This window comes from Salvelinus sp. IW2-2015, linkage group LG27 (genome assembly GCF_002910315.2).
Source record: "Salvelinus sp. IW2-2015 linkage group LG27, ASM291031v2, whole genome shotgun sequence".
Lineage (NCBI taxonomy): Eukaryota > Metazoa > Chordata > Actinopteri > Salmoniformes > Salmonidae > Salvelinus > Salvelinus sp. IW2-2015.
The window spans coordinates 20,891,662-20,914,234 of NC_036867.1; the positions used below are offsets into that span (position 1 = coordinate 20,891,662).

The 22,573-nt window shown below is 43.4% G+C and overlaps 1 protein-coding gene across 1 annotated transcript in view; it reads right to left on the bottom strand.

Annotated features, from left to right (window-relative positions):
- Positions 1-3,206: 3,206 nt before the first annotated feature.
- Positions 3,207-22,573, bottom strand: part of LOC111953906 (cadherin-6-like) — a 93,875-nt gene continuing 74,508 nt past the window's right edge. The window contains exons 3-12 of the mRNA XM_023973395.2: positions 21,766-22,060; positions 19,820-19,939; positions 18,498-18,665; positions 16,211-16,398; positions 12,150-12,403; positions 10,591-10,727; positions 7,862-7,983; positions 7,564-7,681; positions 7,029-7,280; positions 3,207-6,592 (exon numbers count right to left, since the gene is read on the bottom strand). Of these exons, the coding sequence (XP_023829163.2) occupies positions 6,078-6,592; positions 7,029-7,280; positions 7,564-7,681; positions 7,862-7,983; positions 10,591-10,727; positions 12,150-12,403; positions 16,211-16,398; positions 18,498-18,665; positions 19,820-19,939; positions 21,766-22,060 (2,169 nt within the window). The 3' untranslated portion in view covers positions 3,207-6,077. The remainder of the gene's footprint in view (positions 6,593-7,028; positions 7,281-7,563; positions 7,682-7,861; positions 7,984-10,590; positions 10,728-12,149; positions 12,404-16,210; positions 16,399-18,497; positions 18,666-19,819; positions 19,940-21,765; positions 22,061-22,573) is intronic.

Here is a 22,573-nt window from a genome sequence, read left to right on the forward strand (position 1 = left end):
ATTTTTACTGCAAGTGACATTGATAATAATTGATATAAATAAGGGTATTTGAAATATAGATTTTTCATTATAATGACATCTGTCCTCTTGATAGCCATACTCTTCATAATCAGTGTCCAACGACAAATTGCTTAATGGGAAAACTAGTAGTGGCATATCACATGCACGTTATGAGGAGGGGAAAGCGTTAATATGATTTAATTACATTAAATATGTAAAATGCCACCATCTGTCGCGCATCTGCTGCCTCTTCCTCTAACAATGAAAAAATTGTTTTCCCCCCTCTCTCCAAATCCGATAGCCAGATTTTAAAGATCTTAATTATAGATTGTGTGGAATTAATGATTGCTTCAGTTCAGTAGCCACAGGATCCATGCTATTAAACACTTTGTCTTGAATTTCAACATACATCATAAGAACTTAAGCTACAGTACCTTCGAGCTAGTCTGATGTCATCCTAGGCAAAAACTAAGGGAATATGGCTAATGTGCAGACTGATTTTTTATTTCCAAATTGGTAGAAATTTGGCCAGTGTTTAGGGTTTGGTTATGGTAAGTTTTAGTTTTTTGCCAGTCTGGCTGTCAAGTAGTCCCCAACTTTCTCACTTCCTATGTCTGTTAACTTGCCCTCTGTTGGGACAGCAAAGCTTATCTGATTCTGAAACACTGATGTCTATGCATAGAAACAGTAAGGATGAATGCATGATTTTGAAGAAATTTAATTGTTGGATCATGTAAATATCCAGTAGAAAATCATGTTGTACAAAGCAGATAGATGAATTAATGGGCATCGGGTCATGACAGGGCCCCTTTTAACAACGTCACATACTATAACCTCTCATAGTATTAATCCACATAGAAAACAATGTCTGCATCCCTATTCTCCATCCTTCCCCTGAAGTGTGCACTTGCATACATTCTCGCATAGTAAGTAAGCCTTGTCCGAGCCAGAACGGCGCATGGGGCAGGAGCCTAGCCCCTGTTTCTGTAGTGTGAGGCAGCTTGATGTACAAGTACAGCCCCTGGACAGGATGCTACCTTCTCGCATGGATTTAACATTCCTATTCTTGTCAATCAAATCAAATCAAATCAAATGCATTTATATAGCCCTTCTAACATCAGCTGATAGCTCAAAGTGCTGTACAGAAACCCAGCCTAAAACCCCAAATAGCAAGCAATGCAGGTGTAGAAGCACGGTGGCTAGGAAAAACTCCCTAGAAAGGCCAAAACCTAGGAAGAAACCTAGAGAGGAACCAGGCTATGAGGGGTGGCCAGTCCTCTTCTGGCTGTGCCGGGTGGAGATTATAACAGAACATGGCCAAGATGTTCAAATGTTCATAAATGACCAGCATGGTCAAATAATAATAATCATAGTAGTTGTCGAGGGTGCAGCAAGTCAGCACCTTTAGGAGTAAATGTCAGTTGGCTTTTCATAGCCGATCATTAAGAGTATCTCTACCACTCCTGCGGTCTCCAATCCATGATTGGTAGTGTGCAAGTGCACCATTTAGGAGAAGGGTGGAGAATTGGGACATAGCAATAGACTGCTCAATAACATAGTCAGCAACATAATATAGAGGCAACCTTAAGGCTAGCCAACTGTCTACATTAACATATCTTTAGAAAGAGGACATCAGTACTGTATACTGTAGGCTAGCTCTGGTCCAGGGTGTGAATGGAAGCATCAGCGTTAGCAGGTCGCACTAACACCCTGGTCCAGAATTTACTGCAGGCTAGCCATATCTGGCAGCTAACTCTTCTCTAGAAACCCCCAATAGCATTGGCTTGTGTTGTTACACGATGCTTGATGTACTCTTTGTTTAATTTGTGTCCTTAGCTGTGCATGGTGTTAATGCACAAACATGTATTTATAGTGAAATTATCCTGCTGACACCCTGTGTTAAAGAGAGACAATGGATGCACCAATCCCAGATTGCCCCTTTAAAGAAGGAAAACAATATTGCAGTCTTCTACTGTCATTTCTCCTTCTGACATAAACTAGATGTCAAAACCCTCAGGGCAGTAGAAGAATAACAGTTGTTTTTCAGTGTGAAGAGTTTAGAAACCCAAATAAATGCCACATTTCCCACAATCTCAAACAGTCACTTACACAGTGGGTGCTCAATGGTCTTTTAAAACATTTTTTTTTTTACACAGTTTCTTATTATAATATTGAACATATTATAGTAGTATACATTTTTAACAAGTGTGTTCTTGTCTTAGAGGACTGTCTAAGCTACCACACCATTTTCATCAAATTATAAGATTTTTTACATCCATGGGCACTTGGATTTTTTGGGGGAAAAATAAATTATCAAGTCCGATTTGTGTGAAATGCTGCAGACAGAGAGATGCTGCAGACAGAGTAAATGCTGCAGACAGAGAGATGCTGCAGACAGAGTAAATGCTGCAGACAGAGAGAAAAATATCATCATCATGGCAATTACGTCAGTTGTGTTATTAGTTTGAAATGTCTGATAAATGTAATCCGTCCTCAGGTTGGCCTTTAGTAGAGAGCGGCCACTGCTTGTTTTTAGCTAGGCTGAATCCCAAATGGCAGCCTTCTCCCTATATAGTACACTACTTTTGAACAGGGCCCTGGGCGAAATTAGTGGACTATCGAGAATAAAGGGCCTTTTAGGATGCATCTCTGTACTTTTTTTCTCTTGATGTGCCGCTGCCCTCCGAGTGCTCCCTCATAAATTCCTCTTATCAGCTAAACGATATCAAAGCTGTTTGTTCATAAATCATAGAAAAATAATGCTTGGAGGCAATATCGCAATGCTACTACTGTTTAATTTGTCTTTTGTGGCCTTGGACAATTTGGGGTTGCTTTGCTTCATATGAATTGCTATATTTTCTTACTACATATATGCCAAACCATTTTATGATGGCAAACCATTTCATGACCATTTCATACGTAAGTGTCAAACCACTTCATGATCCTAATATTGTATTGACCTTTACCTCTTATGTCAAGGACAATCCCAAGGGAATGTCGACCCTCTTCCTCACAACTGAAATATCATATTTGCCTTAGTAGGCAGCGTTTTCCCCCACATAGTCCCAATATGTCAAGCCTGAGAATGCCCTTTTTGTCAGTGTGCACGTCACAAATATATAGTCAACCATCAATCAATTACTTACATTTGAATGAAAAGGAAACTGTTTTAAAATACAGAGAAGCATACAGAGTAAAACGCTAAGTAAGTAATTAATGTTTAATGGGAACTGCATGTTTCGTTTATACTAAGCAACACACTGCTACTGTAACCCTCTATGCTTTCATGTCTATAGACAATCTTCCAATAAGAATACATAATAATAACTACTTTATTTGTATAGCGCATTTTAACACAAGTAAAAAGTGCTTCACTTCATAAAATAATAAAATAAAAAGTACTAACAAAGACCGAAAGGAAAATGACAAATGATAGCAAATTAAAATCATACCTTTAATGTATGATTTCAATGTATCTTTATAAAAGTGTGTCTTCAGCAGGGATTTAAAAAGAGGCACTGAATCGGCAAGCCTGATATCCTCTGGCAGACCATTCCAAAGTCCAGGGGCCCTAATGGCAAATATCTGCTCTTCTTTCGTTTTCAACCTAGACTTTGGAATTGTCAGCAGTGCCCTGCCAGAGGATCTCAGGCTGCATCCTGGCTCATAGGGAGATAAAATATCTGCCATATGGATGGGGCTAAACCAAGCCTAGCCTTACATGTGATTTTATTTTATTTTAAAATATATTCTAAAAGTGACTGGTAGCCTGTGTAGAGAAGCTAAAATAGGTGTGATATGGTAACATTTTCTGGTGCCTGTTAAAAGAAGAGCTGCAGCATTTTGAACTAACTGTAGACAATGGAGTGATTTCTGACTGAGCCGTGCATACAAAGAGTAACAGTAATCTAGGCATGAATAAAAAGCATGTATAACTTTCTCCAGATCAGTGACTGAAATAAGACTTGACTATAGCTATTTGTCTTAGATGATAAAAGCAGGACTGGACTACCGTTTTTACATGCAGCTCGAGGTCAAGGACAAAGAAGACAAGGTTACTGGCCGTAGGCTTTACATTGGTGGACAAATGACCAAGGTTATTTACAATCTGGATGGGGGCCAAATAAAACATCCTCTGATTTTGTATCATTGAGCTGGAGAAAATGTTCAGACATCCAACATTTGATGTCAGCAAGACCCTTGTGAAGGGTAGCTATGCTAGCTTGGTCACTGGGTCTGATTGGTAAATAAAGCTGTATGTCATCCGCCTAGCAGTGAAACGGAATGTTATGATTGTGGATGATGTCACTAAGGGGACAGGTAAAAAAAGGATGTGGCCCAGATTTGACCCCTGAGGGACACAATAGTGAATAGCTGCTGGGGACATTACTGAACCACCCATGCTCACGGATAAACGTCTGCCACATAAATATGACCTGGACCAGTCGAGGTCAACGCCAGAGTTTCTCACCCACTTCTTCAGCCGGTCAACAAGGATGTTTTGACAGGTATTACAGTAACACTTTTTAAAGAGGGTACCTTAAACGTGAAGCATTATTGACATTAGTTCTTCAGATACATACAGCGCTCAGAGGAGCTTTTTGGTCCAGGTGTTTCAGCTACCCCCACAGAGAATATAGTCATGATCAAAATGATTGGCATCCTTGATTGTTGTTTATTGGCATCCTTGATTTTTAAAAATTTAACCTTTATTTGATAAAAATGAGCAAAAAATACTGAGCTATATTGTACGATAAATTCATTTGACAATTATATTATTTTATTTTAAACTAATACAATTGCTCATAGAAATATTTTTTATAACAATAATTAAAAACAAATCTGTATGTAAAGATTCGGTACGGAGGAATGGTCTAAGATCCCTCCCAATGTGTACTCCAATCTCATAAAACATTTTAGCAAAAGGCTAAGTGCTGTTATCCTCACAAGTGGAGGGTACCTGAGTACTAAGCAATAATTTTGACCACTATTTTTGGGAGAAAACAATGTATTACTTGTTAAACAAAATTTCTTTCTCTGAGCAATTGTATTAGTATAATCAAAAAAATTAGCATAAAATACAGCTCAGTCGTTTTTCTCATCTTCATCAAGGGTGCCAATAATTTCGGTCATGACTGTATGTGTTTGTCAAAAATGGCACCCTATTCCCTAGATAGTGCACTACTGTTGACCAAAGACTTATGTACCTTAGTACAAATGTAACGCACCATGGAATAGTGTGCCATTTGTGAGGCAGAATATATGCAAAACTATAAGGAGATGTGGATCAGGTATTGACAGTCAGAAAGATGTGTTTTGTGATGTCCAACCCATAGAAATAGAATGAGTAGAGCGGTTGTCCCCATTCAAGTCAATGATGCCATAGTGGGTGACTGGCGGACAGTTTGAGTGTACCCATAGAGATAAGGCATTCAGCCTCTCAGCAAGGCTTGTGTGACCTCAAAAGAGCATTGTGACATACAGAGTCATTGCTATAAGGGGGTGGATGGGACGCTAGAAGCCTGAAAACAAAACATAACTGTACACTGTATTGTATCGATTTACAGATACGCACACACAAGCTACGATAGAACTCACAAAATGCAGCTTTTTTTGTCCCAGAAACACTGAAAAATTAATAGGCGTTGTCTGTCTATCAAGTCCACCACAAAAGCGCTTGCTGTTACTCCCTCCTTTGCAGGAAGCTTTTGAAAAAGAAAAGAGTAGAAGTTTGTTTGTATATAGAGATACTGTGTATGTGGGCCTGGTGTACAGAGTAAAGTACAACAAGTATTTTCCTCAGGAGTCCCATGATGCCTAGCAGAGAAAGAGAAAGACCACTAATACTGACAGGATAGCTTAGCTTCTTCCTCCTAGTCCTCCAGAGAGGTCAAACATCAACGGTGATCAACGACGGTAAAATACTGCCTCGTGTCCGTTTGTGTCGTCTTTGTTTTGTTCTATTGTTTGCCACATTCACAAAGTACCAGGAGTTAAGTTCACTTTAGCTAGTGTGCGAGTGTTTGTTTGTTGTACGTTTTCCTTTAGCTCCCCTCTTACGAGCTCCTTCTCTCTCATTAGGAATCCCTGCAGCTGTCACTGTCCTCTCCCCCGTACAAGTCAGCTAGTTTCTTAAACCTGGGTCCCCACTCACTCAGGTAGTTATAGTCCTGGTCTCCCTCTGTGGTCATGGAGCCCAGGGAGCTAAGGGACTCAGCAACCGAGCCGCTCCCTTCGTAGGCGTAGGTGGCCAGGGAGTCGTAGGGCGGTGCGGTGGGGTCCTGGTCGTTTTCCTGAAGCCTTTGGTCTATGAAGTTCCTGACGTCCGCGTTGTCCCTGTGGGCCAGGGGAAGGATCACAGTCCGACGGACGGGAGGGTGCAGGGTCTCGGGCTTCATGTCCCTGCGCTGTTTGCTCTCCTCTGTGGCCTCTGGGTTGCGCAGCGTGCCAATATCAAAGGCCTGGGTGTCCTCCTCTCCGCCCCCTTCATCGTTGTAGCTGACGACGTTGTCTCTCACATCCTCTTTGGAGATGATCAGAGGCTCCTTCTTCCTCTGCTGCCTCCTCAGGGCAGCGAACAGCACCACGATCACTATAGACAACAAAAAGAGAGGGAAAGAGAGAGAAGAACTTGAGTATGAGATGGGAGAGGAGAGGCGAGGAAGGGAGAGGTGAGCAAAGGAAAGGAGAGGAGTGTGCTTCGATACTGAGGGATGCATTGATCATGATCACTTCAGAAACAAGACAAAAAAAGGCTGAGCAACTTTTTATATTTTTCCTTCCTGGATTCCTCCTATTTTCTGAAGGATAGCTTTTGTCTGTTGGGAACCATTGATGGTGTGGATATATGATACGCTCACTAATGTACTTTGGTGGGCTGAGAAAGGCTTGCGCTGCCACATAGGACGTGTGATGTGGATGTGAAACTTAGAATTTATGTGTGTTGATGTGATTGATGCCTTAAATATGCTCAATGTAAGCCACATGCCAAATAACATGTTTTTTTTACTGAATTGCACAGTACTCACTGAGCAGTATGAGGACACAGAAGATGATGGCCATGAGGGCTCCAGTGCTGAGGCCTGCGGTGAGGACCAGAGCTTCCTGGTTACACAGCTGCATGTTCCCCTCGCGGTCGCAGGTACAAACGTGCACCGTCAGGGTGTTGGTGCTACTCTGCATGGGGAAGTCGCTGTCTGAGATCACCACGGGAACCAGATAGGTACTCCTCTGTAGCCGGCTGTAGCTGTTCCGTCTGGTCAGGATACCTGCCGTGTTGTCTGTTGGAGAGAAACGCGTTAGAGTTAGCTACTATACAAGTTAGGATGAGGAACGTTTCACAGTTTTTTAAGAGGCTTGTTTTCTTTCAATTTATCTTGTCTCAAATGTACGGCCTTAAATATTATATTTGAGTGTGCTTAAGTATATACGACTGGGTGTGATTTACAAATTGTGATCATTGCAGCTGTGGAATACATACAGCATGTTATGAATACACCAAATAAAAGACACTGACAATTAAATGTGTGTCAACTGTTGTTCTACAGGAGGAAGGGCACATACCTTTATTGTCTCTGACGGTGAAGTTGGCTTTCACAGAAGCCTCGTGCGCTAGACTAAAGAAGAACCTGTGTCCACCAATAGGCTCGTCAGCGTCTGCAGCACTTACTGTCTGAATCCTCTGAAAAAGGCATGACAGATATGATCAAGCACAGATAACCTACTTTATCTCGAGGAACAAGACGAATGTGTTAACTGACGAGGGTTATAAACTGATAAAGGTTAGATCAGTTGGGGACCTTAGGTGGCAAAGAAGACCTGCTGTAGGGGTTTAAAATAATAGTACATTGTTTTCCATTACCTGGTTAGCCTTGGCGTTTTCACAGACAAATGTCTCGTAGTATGTGGCGAACGTAGGAGCGTTGTCATTAACGTCCAGTACTCTAACATAGACTGGTACACGACTCATCAGCCGTGGGTTGTCTGTGTAACAAAGGGACATGACATTTAATAACAACACCAAGTAAAAGACAATAACTGCCTTTGATACAATTATGATACTGTTCTTTGTCTCAGCAAGCACTTTGGTGTACGTCCCTCAAATTCAAATCTAGACTTTGAAGTCAGTTCCACTGCTTTTTTTCATTCTTACCCTCTAATCAGGGACTGATTTAGACCGGCGACGGCAAGTGGGTGCAATAAATTATCCGGTAGAATAGAAAACCAGCAGTCAGGATCGCGTAGTGTAAGATCTGAATACCCCTGCTCACAGTGGAAAATACTGTGAACAGGGCTATTCAAATCTTACACTACGACAGTGGCTCGCACCCAGTAGGGGGAGATGAACAAACGCAAAGCAAGCACTGCCCTATGAGGTCCGGAGTAATGCTGGTATGTTGTTGTACCTGATCTGGTGTCCCAGGTCTGAATCAGTCCATGATTAGAGAGGAAGAATGAAGAAAAAAAAGTATTATGTGGAACTGGATTCAAGGTCCATATTGGATTTGGGGGCTATGGAAGTAGATCTGCTTTGTCTTGTTGATACAATGATGCTAACTCAACTGCTCATACTACTGTACATGTAACTAGAAAGTACTGTAGTAATTCACCACACACACACACATGCACGCAAACACACACACAAGCACACACGTACATCAATGATCAACAAGGCCAAGGCTTTCGACTCTGTCAATCACTGCATTCTTATCGGCAGACTCAATAGCTTTGGCTTCTCAAATGACTTCCTCGCCTTGTTCACCAACTACTTCTCAGATAGAGTTCAGTGTGTCAAATCGGAGGGCCTTTTGTCTGGAACTCTGGCAGTCTCTATGGGGGTGCCACAGGGTTCAATTCTCGGGCCGACTCTTTTCTCTGTGTATATCAATGATGTCACTCTTGCAGCTGGTGATTCTCTGATCCGCCTCTACACAGACGACATCATTCTGTATACATCTGGCCCTTCTTTGGACACTGTGCTAACAAACCTCCAAACAAGCTTCAACGCCATACAACACTCCTTCCGTGGCCTCCAACTGCTTTTAAATGCTAGTAAACCTAAGTGCATGCTCTTCAACCGTTTGCTGCCCGCACCCGCCCGCCCGACTAGCATCACTACTCTGGACGGTTCGGACCTAGAATATGTGGACAACTACAAATACCTAGGTGTCTGGTTAGACTCTCCTTCCAGACTCATATTAAGCATCTCCATTCCAAAATTAAGTCTAGAATCGGCTTCCTATTTCACAACAAAGCCTCCTCTGCCAAACATACCCTCGTAAAACTGACTATCCTACCGATTCTTGACTTCGGCGATGTCATTTACAAAATAGCCCCCAACACTCGACTCAGCAAACTGGATGTAGTCTATCACAGTGCCATCCATTTTTATCACCAATGCCCCATATACTACCCACCACTGCGACCTGTATGTATCACGATCGTCGTAAGAACATTCGGACCAAAGCGCAGCGTGATATGTGTTCCACATAATTTATTGACGTGAAACGCACAAAAACAATAAAAAAAGCAAACGATACGTGAAGCTATGGAGTGCTCACAGGCAACTACACATAAACAAGATCCCACAAAAAACAGTGGGGAAATGGCTGCCTAAATATGATCCCCAAGCAGAGACAACGCTAAACAGATGCCTCTGATTGAGAACCATACCATGCCAACATAGAAATAAAACAACCTAGATTACCCACCCTAGTCACACCCCGACCTAACCAAAATAGAGAATAAAACGTCTCTCTATGGTCAGGGCGTGACAGTATCCCCCCCCAAAGGTGCGGACTCCGGGCCGCAAAACCTGACTCTATAGGGGAGGGTCTATAGGGGTGGGCATCTAGCGTCGGTGGCGGCTCCGGTGCGGGCCGAAGTTGGCTGGCCCTCACTAAATATCCGTCGCCAAACCCACTGGCTCCAGGTCATCTATAAGTCTTTGCTAGGGAAAGCCCCGCCTTATCTCAGCTCACTGGTCACCATAGCAACACCCACCCGTAGCATGCGCTCCAGCAGGTATATTGCAATGGTCACCCCCAAAGCCAACACCTCCTTTGGCCGCCTTCCCTTCCAGTTCTCTGCTGCCAATGACTGGAACGAATTGCAAAAATCTCTGAAGCTGGAGTCTTATATCCCCCTCTCTAACTTTATTCATCAGCTGTCAGAGCAGCTTCCGGATCACTGTACCTGTACACAGCCAATCTGTAAATAGCACACCGACTACTTCATCCCCATATTATTACTTACCCTCTTGCTCTTTTGCACCTCAGTATCTCTACTTGCACATCATCATCTGCACATCTATCACTCCAGTWTTAATGCTAAATTGTAATTATTTTCCCCTCTATGGCCTATTTATTGCCTACCTCCCTACTCTTCTACATTTGCAAACACTGTACCTAGATTTTTCTATTTTTATTTTATTTTGTGTTATTGACTGTACACTGGTTTATGTGTAACTCTGTGTTGTTGTTTTTGTTGCACTGCTTTGCTTTATCTTGGCCCGGTCGCAGTTGTAAATGAGAACTTCTCAACTGGCCTACCTGGTTAAATAAAGGTGAAATAAAAAAACATGGTACTTACTGAACTCAGTGGCAATAACAGAGACATTGTGCCAGGCGATGTCCTCTCTGTCCAGAGTCCTCAGCATGAACACTGAGCCGTTACCTGGGTGCACGTTGAGCACCCTGTCCATGTCTGTACGCCGGTCAATAGAGTACCTGCACATAGCAAACAAGTATAAGCTTCCTCACTTTGTTTTCACATAAACCCAATGCACTGTAGGCTGTGCTGCAGTGTATAAGCTTCTTCACGTTCGCAGGAATATTATGCACCCTGTCTTTGTCTGTGCGCTGTTCTATCGAGTACCTGTATCTGCACAAAACAAACAAGTATACATGTCCTTGCATTCTTTATAGAGGAATCCAGTGCCGCATTATTACAACAATACATCCTACTGCTACAAATATCTGACAGTTGTGGATTGGTCGTTCGGCTAAAAATAGAATGACTTCAAAAATGTTTATCTGTGCTATCATGGTGTAGTGGTCCTAATGGCTGTTTGGAGATACACTCGCAAAACACACACGCGAATGCATGCGCACACAAACGCGTACGCACACAAATGCATAAACACACACACAAACAGGTTATCTAGTAGTGTTGTTTTTCTTCACTTCCTGGGGACTAGTGTGATACATCAGTTTGATTAATAGAGTAGTGGATGTGGGTTGTCCCAAATGTACCCTATTCGCTATATAGTGCACCACTTTTGTCCAGGGCTCATAGTGCGATATAGGGAATAGGGTGCCATTTGGGACACAAACATAGACTTGGAAGAGAGCAAGGGAGTGGAGGGGGGAAGCAGACTCCCGGGGGAGGGGGGGGGGNCACACACACACACACACACACACACACACACACACACACACACACACACACACACACCTCCCACTATGGAGACGTTTCCCAGGCTAACAAGTATTCAGTATTGGGTCGAGAGGTATATAATCCAGTCGTGTTGTGTTTCTCCACTTCCTAAGAATGACTGTTATACATCAGTTTGATTAATGGAGGATGAGACGTCGGCTGTGTCCCAAATTCACCCTATTTCCTATATAGTGCACTACTTTTGATCAGGGCCCATAGAGTGCCATTTAGTTGCAGATGTTGACAGGGAGAAGAGGGAAGGGGAGCGAAGGAGGGAAGCATACCTCCGGGGGAGAGCATGAACCGGGGCGATCAGTCGCTCAGGTATCGTGTACCATCGCACCCCCTACCCCAATCTTCCCTCTCTTCCATATCCACCCTCTTCCGCTCTCCCCTTTCACAACCACTATTTTTACTCCTTTTTTCTGAACAACCAACCGTGTTAGCATCTATCTATCTAAATGCGCCCTACACACTCACAGACAAACACACACATACAGACACACTATTTGCCCCTCTCGTTTCTGACAGTAAGTCTAAGCTTGTTAAATCTGTTTCTGTTGGGGTGCTAATTGCCAATCTAATATTCTCAATAATTCAGTCGGCTGGGCTCCTCCGTTGATTAATAACAACAGATAAGTGTGTATGTGTGTGTGTGCGTGTGTCTGTCCTCTCCCCTCCCCAATGTGTGTGTTTGTGTGCGTGCGTAGTACCTGACGGGACTGCGGCTACTGTCTGGATCTGTGGCGCTGACCGATCCGATGATCGTGCCTACTGCCACGTCTTCTTTGACCTCCATGACATAGCCGACCCGGTCGAACACGGGCGGCTCGTCCACATCCTCCACGATCAGTTTGACCGTCGCCCCGTCCGTGGTCGCCGCATAGCGCAGGAACCGAGGGTCAGGGTTGGAGTTCTCCACCTGGATCCTTAGAGTGTAGGACCGCTTCCTCTCAAAGTCCAGAGACTGAGGAGACAGAGGGAGAGCGGAGAAGAGAGGGTTAACAACTCACACACACTCAAATCGCCAGATGACACATTTCTATTCCACTTACTTTCCTTTTTCACACAGACAAATCCTGTGACATGCAACACCCTCCTCGTCTAAGCAACACACACACACACGCACGCACAGACACACACAGACACACCAAGCAACGCGCACTCTATCAACAATTGAATTGATTCAGTGTGACTCAACCGCTCTGTCCCTCGTCAGTTGACACATTTTTAATTCACTTCCCCTCTAACACAGACAAATCCTGTGATTTGCAACACAATCCTCGTCGAAGAAACACACAATATCAACAATTGAATTAATTCAGTGTAGCTCAACGACTCCCTCTTTTTCTGTCTGGCTGTTTTCTGGTGTCTAGAGCGTTGGGCCAGTAACCGAAATGTTGCTAGTCTAGTAGAAGAACATGAGAAGGTAATATACTCGCGACTGGTGACTTGCTGAAACCAGCCTGGTGAGTTGATTCAATATGGCATTGTCCGGAGTGATGGCTGTATATTTGCATCTCACAGGAGCGAGTCACACCTTTGCTGTCACAATCTCCAGGATGAGAAGTTCTCATGGAAATCCTAGGGTCACTGTCACCAGGAGAGGTGTGAAGACTGATGAAACTTGAATCGACTAAATGAATGTTACTGTGCGAATTAAATTGTTGTGGTTGGTTTGTTTCAAGAGCTTATAAAGAGCTGCACATTTCGATATGTCTTATTGCATTATATTTTTTCTGATTGATGTATTTTTAAAGTGACTGGATTGAAATTGGTTAGAGTTGGTTAGATTAGAATCTGGGTGTGTTTTCCTGTTTTCGTTTTCACTTGCAAAGTGTTAAGTCATTTAAATTCAAGCTCCTGTGTGTATCAAACACACAGTTTTTCTCTTAGAGATGATTCTGAGCAGAAGACACGTGTAACCACGTTAAGTCTTAGCCTATTGGGGATAGTAATTACCCTTTGTTACTTTGTAATGTATGTATTTCATGTGCACTGTAATTGTTTGAGTGTCAATTATTTCGGAATACATTCTATTAGTTGAATTGAGTAAATGCATTCCTCGTTTTACAGAGTAATTATTTGATTGACTATATGCCTATAATTTAATAGGGCTATTGATAGTTGTTAATTACACTATACACATAGCATATGCAGTACGCTTGGTCTCTAACTATGCATCTCTGAGCTGAGGTTAACTCAATAATTTAATGCTAGGACAGTAATTGCCAGATATTAGCTCCTTGTTCCTCAGCCTCTTTATAATTGCACAACAGTAAACCTAGACATGTGTATCTTATAGTATTCTGAGTGGTGACGCAAGGCTCGCAACCTTGGCTATACCCACTGGATACGGGTATGGGCCTATAGCATTCACATAATAATGGAGTCAGATTGATAAATGTAGTTTATTATTATTCAACATACGTAATGGAGACCCCTCATCCTCAGTCGATGGGGATTTCCACCAACCTACATAATCGTTGGATCATTTCCACCAAACTAAATGGTGACTCATCCAGCTATTGGCGATTTCTATATTACATTACACTAGTTCAAATCCCCAAGCCGACAAGGTGAAAGATCTATTGATGTGCCCTTGAGCAAGGCACTTAACCCTAATTGCACCAAGTCTAGGTCCAAGAGGCTTCTAAACGGCTTCAACCCCCAAGCCATAAGACTCCTGAACATCTAACCCTGAACACCCCCCCTCTCCCTCTTTTACACCGCTGCTACTCTCTGTTGTTATCATCTATGCATAGTCACTGTAATAACTCTACCTACATGTACATATTACTTCAACTAACCGGTGCCCCCGCACATTGACTCTGTACCAGTACCCCCCTGTGTATCGTCTCACTATTGTTATTTTACTGCTGCTCTTTAATTACTTGTATTACTTTTATTCGTTATTCTTACTCATATATATTTTTTTTTTACTGCATTGTTGGTTAGGGGCTCGTAAGTAAGCATTTCACTGTAAGGTCTACACCTGTTGTATTCGGCGCATGTGACTAATAGAATTTGATTTGATTTGATAATGGCAGCCCCTGGCAGTGACCTCACTCTCCGAGGGTGTATCGGGAGAGTTGGGCTTTCTCCTCTTCTTTCTATTTGTGTGAATCCCATTAATCTCTCCTTTCTCCTGAAGTGTGCACTTGTTTGCTTCTAAGCGACTTTGGGTCCATTATATAAATACCATGTAGTATTATTATTATTATTCCCTTCATGGGAATAACTGGTATATGCTATGGAAACTCTAGCCATGGGATGAAACCTCTGGCTCTGTGCTTCATCTTTAAGAGTGTCATCACACCAACGCTCTCTGGAAAGAACACATCTGACGTGTGCCTTTAGCTGTGAGGGAGCAACTGCCAAATCAAATGCAGTCATTTAACCAGAGAGGTAGGTGTGTGTGTGTGTGTGTGTGTGTTGCCTGTGTTGTGTTGTGTGTTGTGTGTGTGTGTGTGTGGTGTGTGTGTGTGTGTGTGTGTGTGTGTGTGTGTGTGTTGTGTGTGTGTGTGTGTGTGTGTGTGTGTTGTTGTGTGCGCACTTGCATCAGCGCAGGTTTTTCAATGCCAATGAGCTTTCAACTGGCCACTGTCTGCCTGTACCGATCTTGATATCAAACAAATACAGACATTTGATATGACCCTTCATACTCAATAAATCATTGATTTATTTTTGTCCTGCTTGGATTTTCCTCAAGACAGGGGTTTAATGATGTCAACATGAGCATGTGTTGTTTGGTGACAGTACTAGTGGTACAGGAGAAATGGCATGCCCTTTTACCTAGATGAGCCATTTAATTAAAGTAGGCTCGGTTGTAGACCAGACCCTGTACACACGCACATGCACACGCCCGCACATACACACAGAGCGAGAGAGAGCGAGCCTAGATCCCTCCAATATCATTACAACGGTAGCATCAGCAGAAGGCAATTACATCTCCCTCCACTCAATGATGACCTGGTGGAAGTGGCGTGATCGATTTAAAGCCACACTAGAGGATAAGGGGGCGCTTGATAAAGCAACAATCTGATTCTGTTTAATACATCAACACATACTATAGCTCAGCGCACCCAGAGGACTACTGACTGGTTCTGGTGAAATAAATACCCAGCATCAATCTGATCTGCACTCAGAAACCGTGACTAAGAATACATCCTATCTGAGCATGTGAATGTACAATCTGACATGACTGGATAGCAATGTGGCAAAATCCACCCTTTCAAAAGGCAAGGTGAAGCAGTTACCATATCACTTAAATCTTCCAGATACTTCTAGGGCCCTAGGGAGTACTGGTTAGGGGTTGATTTGGAATCCAAACATTTTGAACAAGTGTGGACAGTAGGACAGTCTAGCGCAGTGTTTCCCAAACTTGCTCCAAGGGGTGCACGTTTTGGTTTTTGCCCGAACACTACACACCTGAATCAAGTTATCAAAGCTTGAGGATTAGTTGATTATTTGAATCAGCTGTGTAGTGCTAGGGCAAAAACCAAAACGTGCACCCCTTGGGGTCCCGAGGACCGAGCTTGGGAAACCTTGATCTAGTGTTTATAGGGGTTACGGTTCAATTTCGAATCCAGCCATACTGAACTTTCTGAGTGTGATAACACCTAGGGAGTAGGGTCGAATGCCCCATGAACGAGGGACTAGGAGTGATTTGGAATCCAGCCATACTGAAGGAATGACCTAGGGATTAGGGGCGAAGGAATAGGGACTAGGGACAAAGGGTAGTGGTAGATTTGGAATCCAGCCATTCACTGACCTTCCTGAGGGTGATGACGCCATCCTGTGTGCTCCTATTGGTTGAGATGTCGAACATGGCGGGGCCGTCGCTGCTGGTGATTCGGTAGGTCATCTCAGCGTTCCTGCCGATGTCAGCGTCCGTAGCTCGCAGCACGGCCACCGTCGAGCCCGGTTCTGTCGACTCGGGAGCTTTGAACTCATACAGACCTGGAGGAAAGACATACACACATTCGTTGTTGTTGTTTTTTCTCCATCTGTAGCACCTGGATCAACCCCTAAACTCATACTTTTAAATACTGTACATCTTAAAAGCCAAGATCAATCAATCTTGCATCATTTATTCAACTCTGAATACAATGGCCCATACATAGCTAGTTATTTTCACCAGATGATTTCCTGGTTTGAGCCAGATAAATTGATGCGTCCCTGTCTGTCAGCCTGAGCACCCCACTGTATCTCATATGCTTAAATAAATAGCTGGTCTGGTCTGCAGAGGGATGGACCTGACATACACACGGGCTGCATATACAAACACCACTGACACCCTCATAAAACATGCTGACATCATTCTGGCAACGCCTGAGTCGGCAGGTCCCACACACACACATCTTGCATGCACGCACGCAAGTGTACACACACACGCACACACACAAAGGTATGGGCACACACACAGATTCAGACATGTTTGTTTTACTATCGTTGTAGGGAACAAACAATTAATTCCCATTCAAAATCCTATTTTCCTTAACCCTAACCATACTATCTTGTGAGGATGTATGGTCTCCACAAGGATAGTAAAACCACACACACACACACACACACACACACACACACACACACACACACACACACACACACACACACACACACACACACACACACACACACACACACACACACACACACACACACACACACACACACACACACACACACACACAAGCACACACACACACACACACACACACACCTCCCACTATGGAGACGTTTCCCAGGCTAACAAGTATTCAGTATTGGGTCGAGAGGTATAATATACAACAATTATATCGCTGCCTGACACTGGGTGTCCCATTACAATATCCACTTTCCCTCACTCTGTTCTTCTCTTTCTACCTGCCCCCTCTCTTCATCCCTCCCTCCATGTATTCCTCCCCATCTCACCTTCTCTTCCTTTCTAGCCATCTCTACCCCTTCCATCCCTCCCTTCTTGTTCTGTCCATTGAGGTGAGGTGCAGTGACAGTGTTTGTCTCCCTGTTGTAGAGGGTGATAAATGGAGTCAGTGTTTCTACGTTTGTGTGAGTTTTGTCACGTGAAGTGCTGTTTGGCTTGTATGCGTTGATTCTAACCAAGTGTAACACGCCCACACACACACACGCACACACACAGAGGTAAACACAGAGACACAGAAGCACACACACACACTGCTGTTATTGAGGGGAAACAAAATGACACCAGTAATCTGTCAATCTGATGCAGCTGCCTTTGCAATTCACCAGATGCACCAGAAAGGGAGAAAGCAAGGGAAAGAGAGGGACAGGAGACAGTGTGTGAGAGGAGATTGAAGGAAAGTGGGAGAGGAGTGTATGAGAAAAAGATGATTGGCAAAAGAAACAGTGAAAGCGAGGATGAGGAAGGAGAAAAAAACGAGAAACAAAGGGCAGTAGCGGAGCCACACACAGTGACATTGAGAGCGTTAGAGAGAGCAAGAGCAAGAGACAGAGGATGACAGAGAGAAAGAGAATGAAAGTGATAGAGTTAGAGATAAACAGAGAGCGAAGAAGATAAAACCCACAGTGTACTCTTTTCATTTAATAGGGATTAGCAGGCTGATCTGATGCACTGTGCAGGACCCTTCACTCTCTCATATGGCTCTACATGTAATTATGCCAAGCCTTCAAGAGAGCGGCGCTGCCACACACACGCACACATACACACACAGACACACGCCACAGCAGCACAGTAATACTTTCTGCAATAATCCACATTCATTTTGAAATTGCCACCAGATGGAGGCTGCCTGGTTGGCACAAGCCTGTATAGTGAAATTAGTTTTATATTCACTGTGTGTATGTGAGATTGGGTGCACGTGTGTGTGTGTGTGTGTGTGTGTGTGTGTGTGTGTGTGTGTGTGTGTGTGTGTGTGTGTGTGTGTGTGTGTGTGTGTGTGTGTGTGTGTGTGCGTGCGCACGTGTGTGTTTGTGTGTGTGTGTGTGTGTGTGTGTGTGTGTGTGTGTGTGTGTGTGTGTGTGTGTGTGTGTGTGCATGTGCGTACACACATCTGTCTGTTTGTGTGCACTATACTCACTCTTTGGGAAGCGTGGTGGGTTGTCATTGACATCAGAGAGGGTAATGCTGACTGTGGTGGTCCCTGATAAACCACCCATCTGGCCAGCCATGTCTTTAGCCTGGATCACAACCACATAGTTCTCCTTGGTCTCCCTGTCCATGTTAGGCAGGGCTGTCTTGATCACACCTGAATGTGAAGGACAGACAGTCAGGACAGACGGTGAAAGTGATGCAAGATTAGATACTTCTGTTCGATATAGATATTTATAGCACTAACACTTTTTCCAAAGAGGAAATTAATTGAATATCAAACAATAGGGGATGTGAGGGTTGATGGTGCACATCATTCAAACCTAGTTCTGAGCAGCGTTGGTGAAACGCACGGTGAACGCAGGGGTATAACACTCTCATCCTGCTCTTTCATCACTTAGGATGTGGCAGCAGGGGGGGAGGGAGACACAGAGGAGTGTGTGTGTGTGTATCTCACTCGCTGAAGGACAGCTAGCAACTGAAAAACACGCTAGTCCATTCAAGTAGTTCTGAGGGGGAACAATACATAGATATACAGTATGTGTGTGTGTGTACTGTATGTATACACCAATACACTCTGAATATATCTCTCTACACTATCTTTCTCTCTCTTTATCTTTCTTCTCTCTCTCTCTCGTTCTCCCTCTATTCTTTCTTACTCTCACTCTCTGTCTATTATCTCTCTCTCTCTCTTCTTTCTATCTTTTTATCTTTCCCACTCCCTCTCTCGTTGTTGTTTACATGGCACATCTGGCATAAACCATATTACTGTTAATCCTGAGATTAAAACGGCAAATATCTTTTTGGGGGTCGCCATTTCCCTTTTGTTTAAGCAAAGAACACATTTGGGATCCATTCCAAAGCACACATTACAAATGATTAAATATAGCAGTGGTGACGGAGCAGTGGGATAGAAAAGCGGCGGTTGGCAGAGATTCTGTCCTTCTTTTCTGTCATGTCTCTTCAGTCTGACACGGGAGTTAATAGCCGCGGTGAACGCACACGCACACACACACACACAGTCTCCAGACGTGGTAGTGACGGGGTAGTGCACTGTTCATATCCTGGTTCACTCGCAGTATGAATTTGGGTTTCATTCAGGTGTTAGTTGAATTTGAGGCAGGTTAATTGAGGCAGGTTAATGGCACCTTGTGTATTCTTCCCTGTTCACTTTGTGGGAACATTGCTCCCTTGAGTACAGATAGACTGTAGAGGGTAAATATTATAGAACTCTGTATTTGCATTGTAACTGACCCTACCTCTCCTTTCTGTCTACAGAAAATAAAAAAGACAGGGTCTGTAAACACTGACCTGTGTTGGGCTCCACAGAGAAGTATGGCTGTCCTTGCAGGATGCTGTAGACCACCCTGGCACTGTTACCATATGTAGGGTCATCAGCGTCTGTAGCGGTCACCTGCATCACCACCGTGCCTGGGGAAGGAAAGAAAGAGGAGAAGAAAAAAAAGAGGGTAACTTGGTGAGCAAAGTTATACACATGGAATGGAGTCAGAGGGCGTTGGGGAGCACTCAATAACACAAGATTCAAGACAACTTCCTGAATCAGGCCAATAAAGTGAACTGGACTGAACTGAAGTCTTTGGTGGCGTCACAAATGACACCCTATCCCCCCCCCCCCCCCAAAAGAAATGCATACTATTCTATGCCCTCTATACATATCATTTCCTATTCTCTATACAAATCTCTCAGGCACCGTACGCAGCAGTTCCAGCAGCCAGTATAGCAGCTCCGCTGTTTGCAAGCCCCTAAAAACCTATTAGTGTATCTCGAGTGTCTGACAGCCATATATCTGATCCAATGCAACGGCTGTGATCCATTTTCCTTATCAAAGAGGCGGAGAATGATATTCCAACGGAACAAAGGGGAGAAGTGTTCGTCAAATAGTACCTCCCAGCGATGCCTAGAGGGGCCCAGTGTCGACTCATTAAATGCATAAGAAGAATTAATTGAGTAGAACTATTTAATGGCAATGAACATAAATATAGAATTGTGCAATTGGCATTGGAATCGTGACCAACTGAAACGTCTAATTCAGTGTCAATGTGAGGTCTGCACGGGTGAAACTAGTGGGGGCTTTACATTGCTGCACAAACATCTGAAGTCACTTTTCTCTTTAACCTCTTATTGAATAAATAAAGTGCAAGCTAATGTCTTTGATGATATCACTTTGCTTCTGAAGAGGGAATGCTTAGTATTTCACAGGACAAAGTGTCCAGTCGATTGCACTATAAAGGCCGGTCCAGAACAGGCCCTCTTTCAAGACACACCTCACTTGTGGCTATGGGCAACTGCTTTTCTTACTCAGAGCGTGTAAACGGGCTGACAGTTTGTCACCTGTCGGTGTTATGTGAACAATGTCACTATTTAGTGTTACGTGTATACTTCACATACCCAAGAATACCTAATATCTGAACTGCATGATTACTCGTCTTGAATTACAACTACATTATTGACATACACCAGGCAAAAACAGAGTTTTTAATGTGTTGTAATTGATAACTGAACAGAGTATTCAAAAGATTAGCTCAAGTATATAATATAAATCAGCATCATTGGGCCGCTTCACTTAGTTTGTTTGGCTGTAATAAAACAGCTAATGGACTGTAATCATTCGCATTTAACGACTCACTTTATTCACCCCAAATGGCAACCGATTCTCTATGAGCCCTGCTCAAATGTAGTGCACTACATAGGGAATAGGGTGCTATTTGGGACGTAGACAATAGTTCCTCTCATTATTATGATTGATAAAGCCCTCATTGATCCAACAGGATGGGCATTTGTTTGTAACAACTTTAGCTTGTCTCACACATAAGCCTTCCAATCCTGCTATCCATTGCAGATACAAGTATAGCATATATTATCACCACTGACTGCATGAGATCCCCCTCTTTTATAATGATGTCCAGGCTATCAGTTTAACTGTGGAACTGATGAACAATGGTCGGTCAGGCTATGAGTTACAGTTACACACAGGGCAAAACTGGATGACATGGTTATGACTTGACAACCAGAAACATTTCAACCACTTCTGCCCTGCTAGGTGTCTGTGGTAAGAAGTGAGTGAGATGGATGTAGGGCTGTTCTCTGTAGCCTACTTCTGTCATACGTACCAAGAGGTTACATCTCTGGTACGTGAGTGAAGTAGGGGTAAGGGTGTAGGTGATCATACATATTCAGTGGGGACATCTCAGGTATGTGTGTGGATTAAGGCTTAGGGTGTAGGTGTTCATACGTACCCAGTGGGGACATCTCAGGTACCTCTGTGAAGTAGGGGTCCTTGGTAAACTTAGGCTCGTTGTCGTTAATGTCATGGATCTTGATGATAAACTCTGACTCTCCCTCTAGAGAGGTGTTAGTGATTCTGTTGACGGCCTTGGCCCGGAGCGTGTAGTAGGCCTTCTCCTCCCGGTCCAATCTCTTAGTGGCATGGATATCCCCAGAGTTCTCATCGATGATGAACAGACTACCGGCTCCATCACCGGTCAGGACATATCGTATGCTACCGTCACCCCGGTCCCCGTCTGAGTGAAGCTGTAGAGTAATGAGAAACAAAGGGGACGAAGTCAGTTCACAATAGCACTCAATCACAATACAAAGGATTTGCAATGAATATGTACATTTCAATTATTGGACTCCTCTTGGGACAAACAAAGAAACTTCAAAAGTTCATGCCACTCTGTGCTAGTGACTGATTGCAAATGATCTGAAGACAAATAATCTAATTGTGACACAACAACATCCTGACCATTTACATATTTTTCACAAATTACTCTATAGATGTTTGATTTAAGATATTTGTGTTGTCCCCAATTTCCTATGCCATTTACAGAAATAATGATAATTTCATAGAAATGTAATCAGGCTGAGTGTGACCTGTGTGTCCTATGTCTGTTCTGACTAACTCCGAGGAGATCAGAGCTCTCTAACATGCTGTAGAATCATGACATGATATTTTCAGTTCTTCTTTTCTTCAATCATCTCCTCTCCTATCAATCTCCACTCTACTCCACTATTTCTCCTGATGTGGCCTGTTTCTGTCTGCAT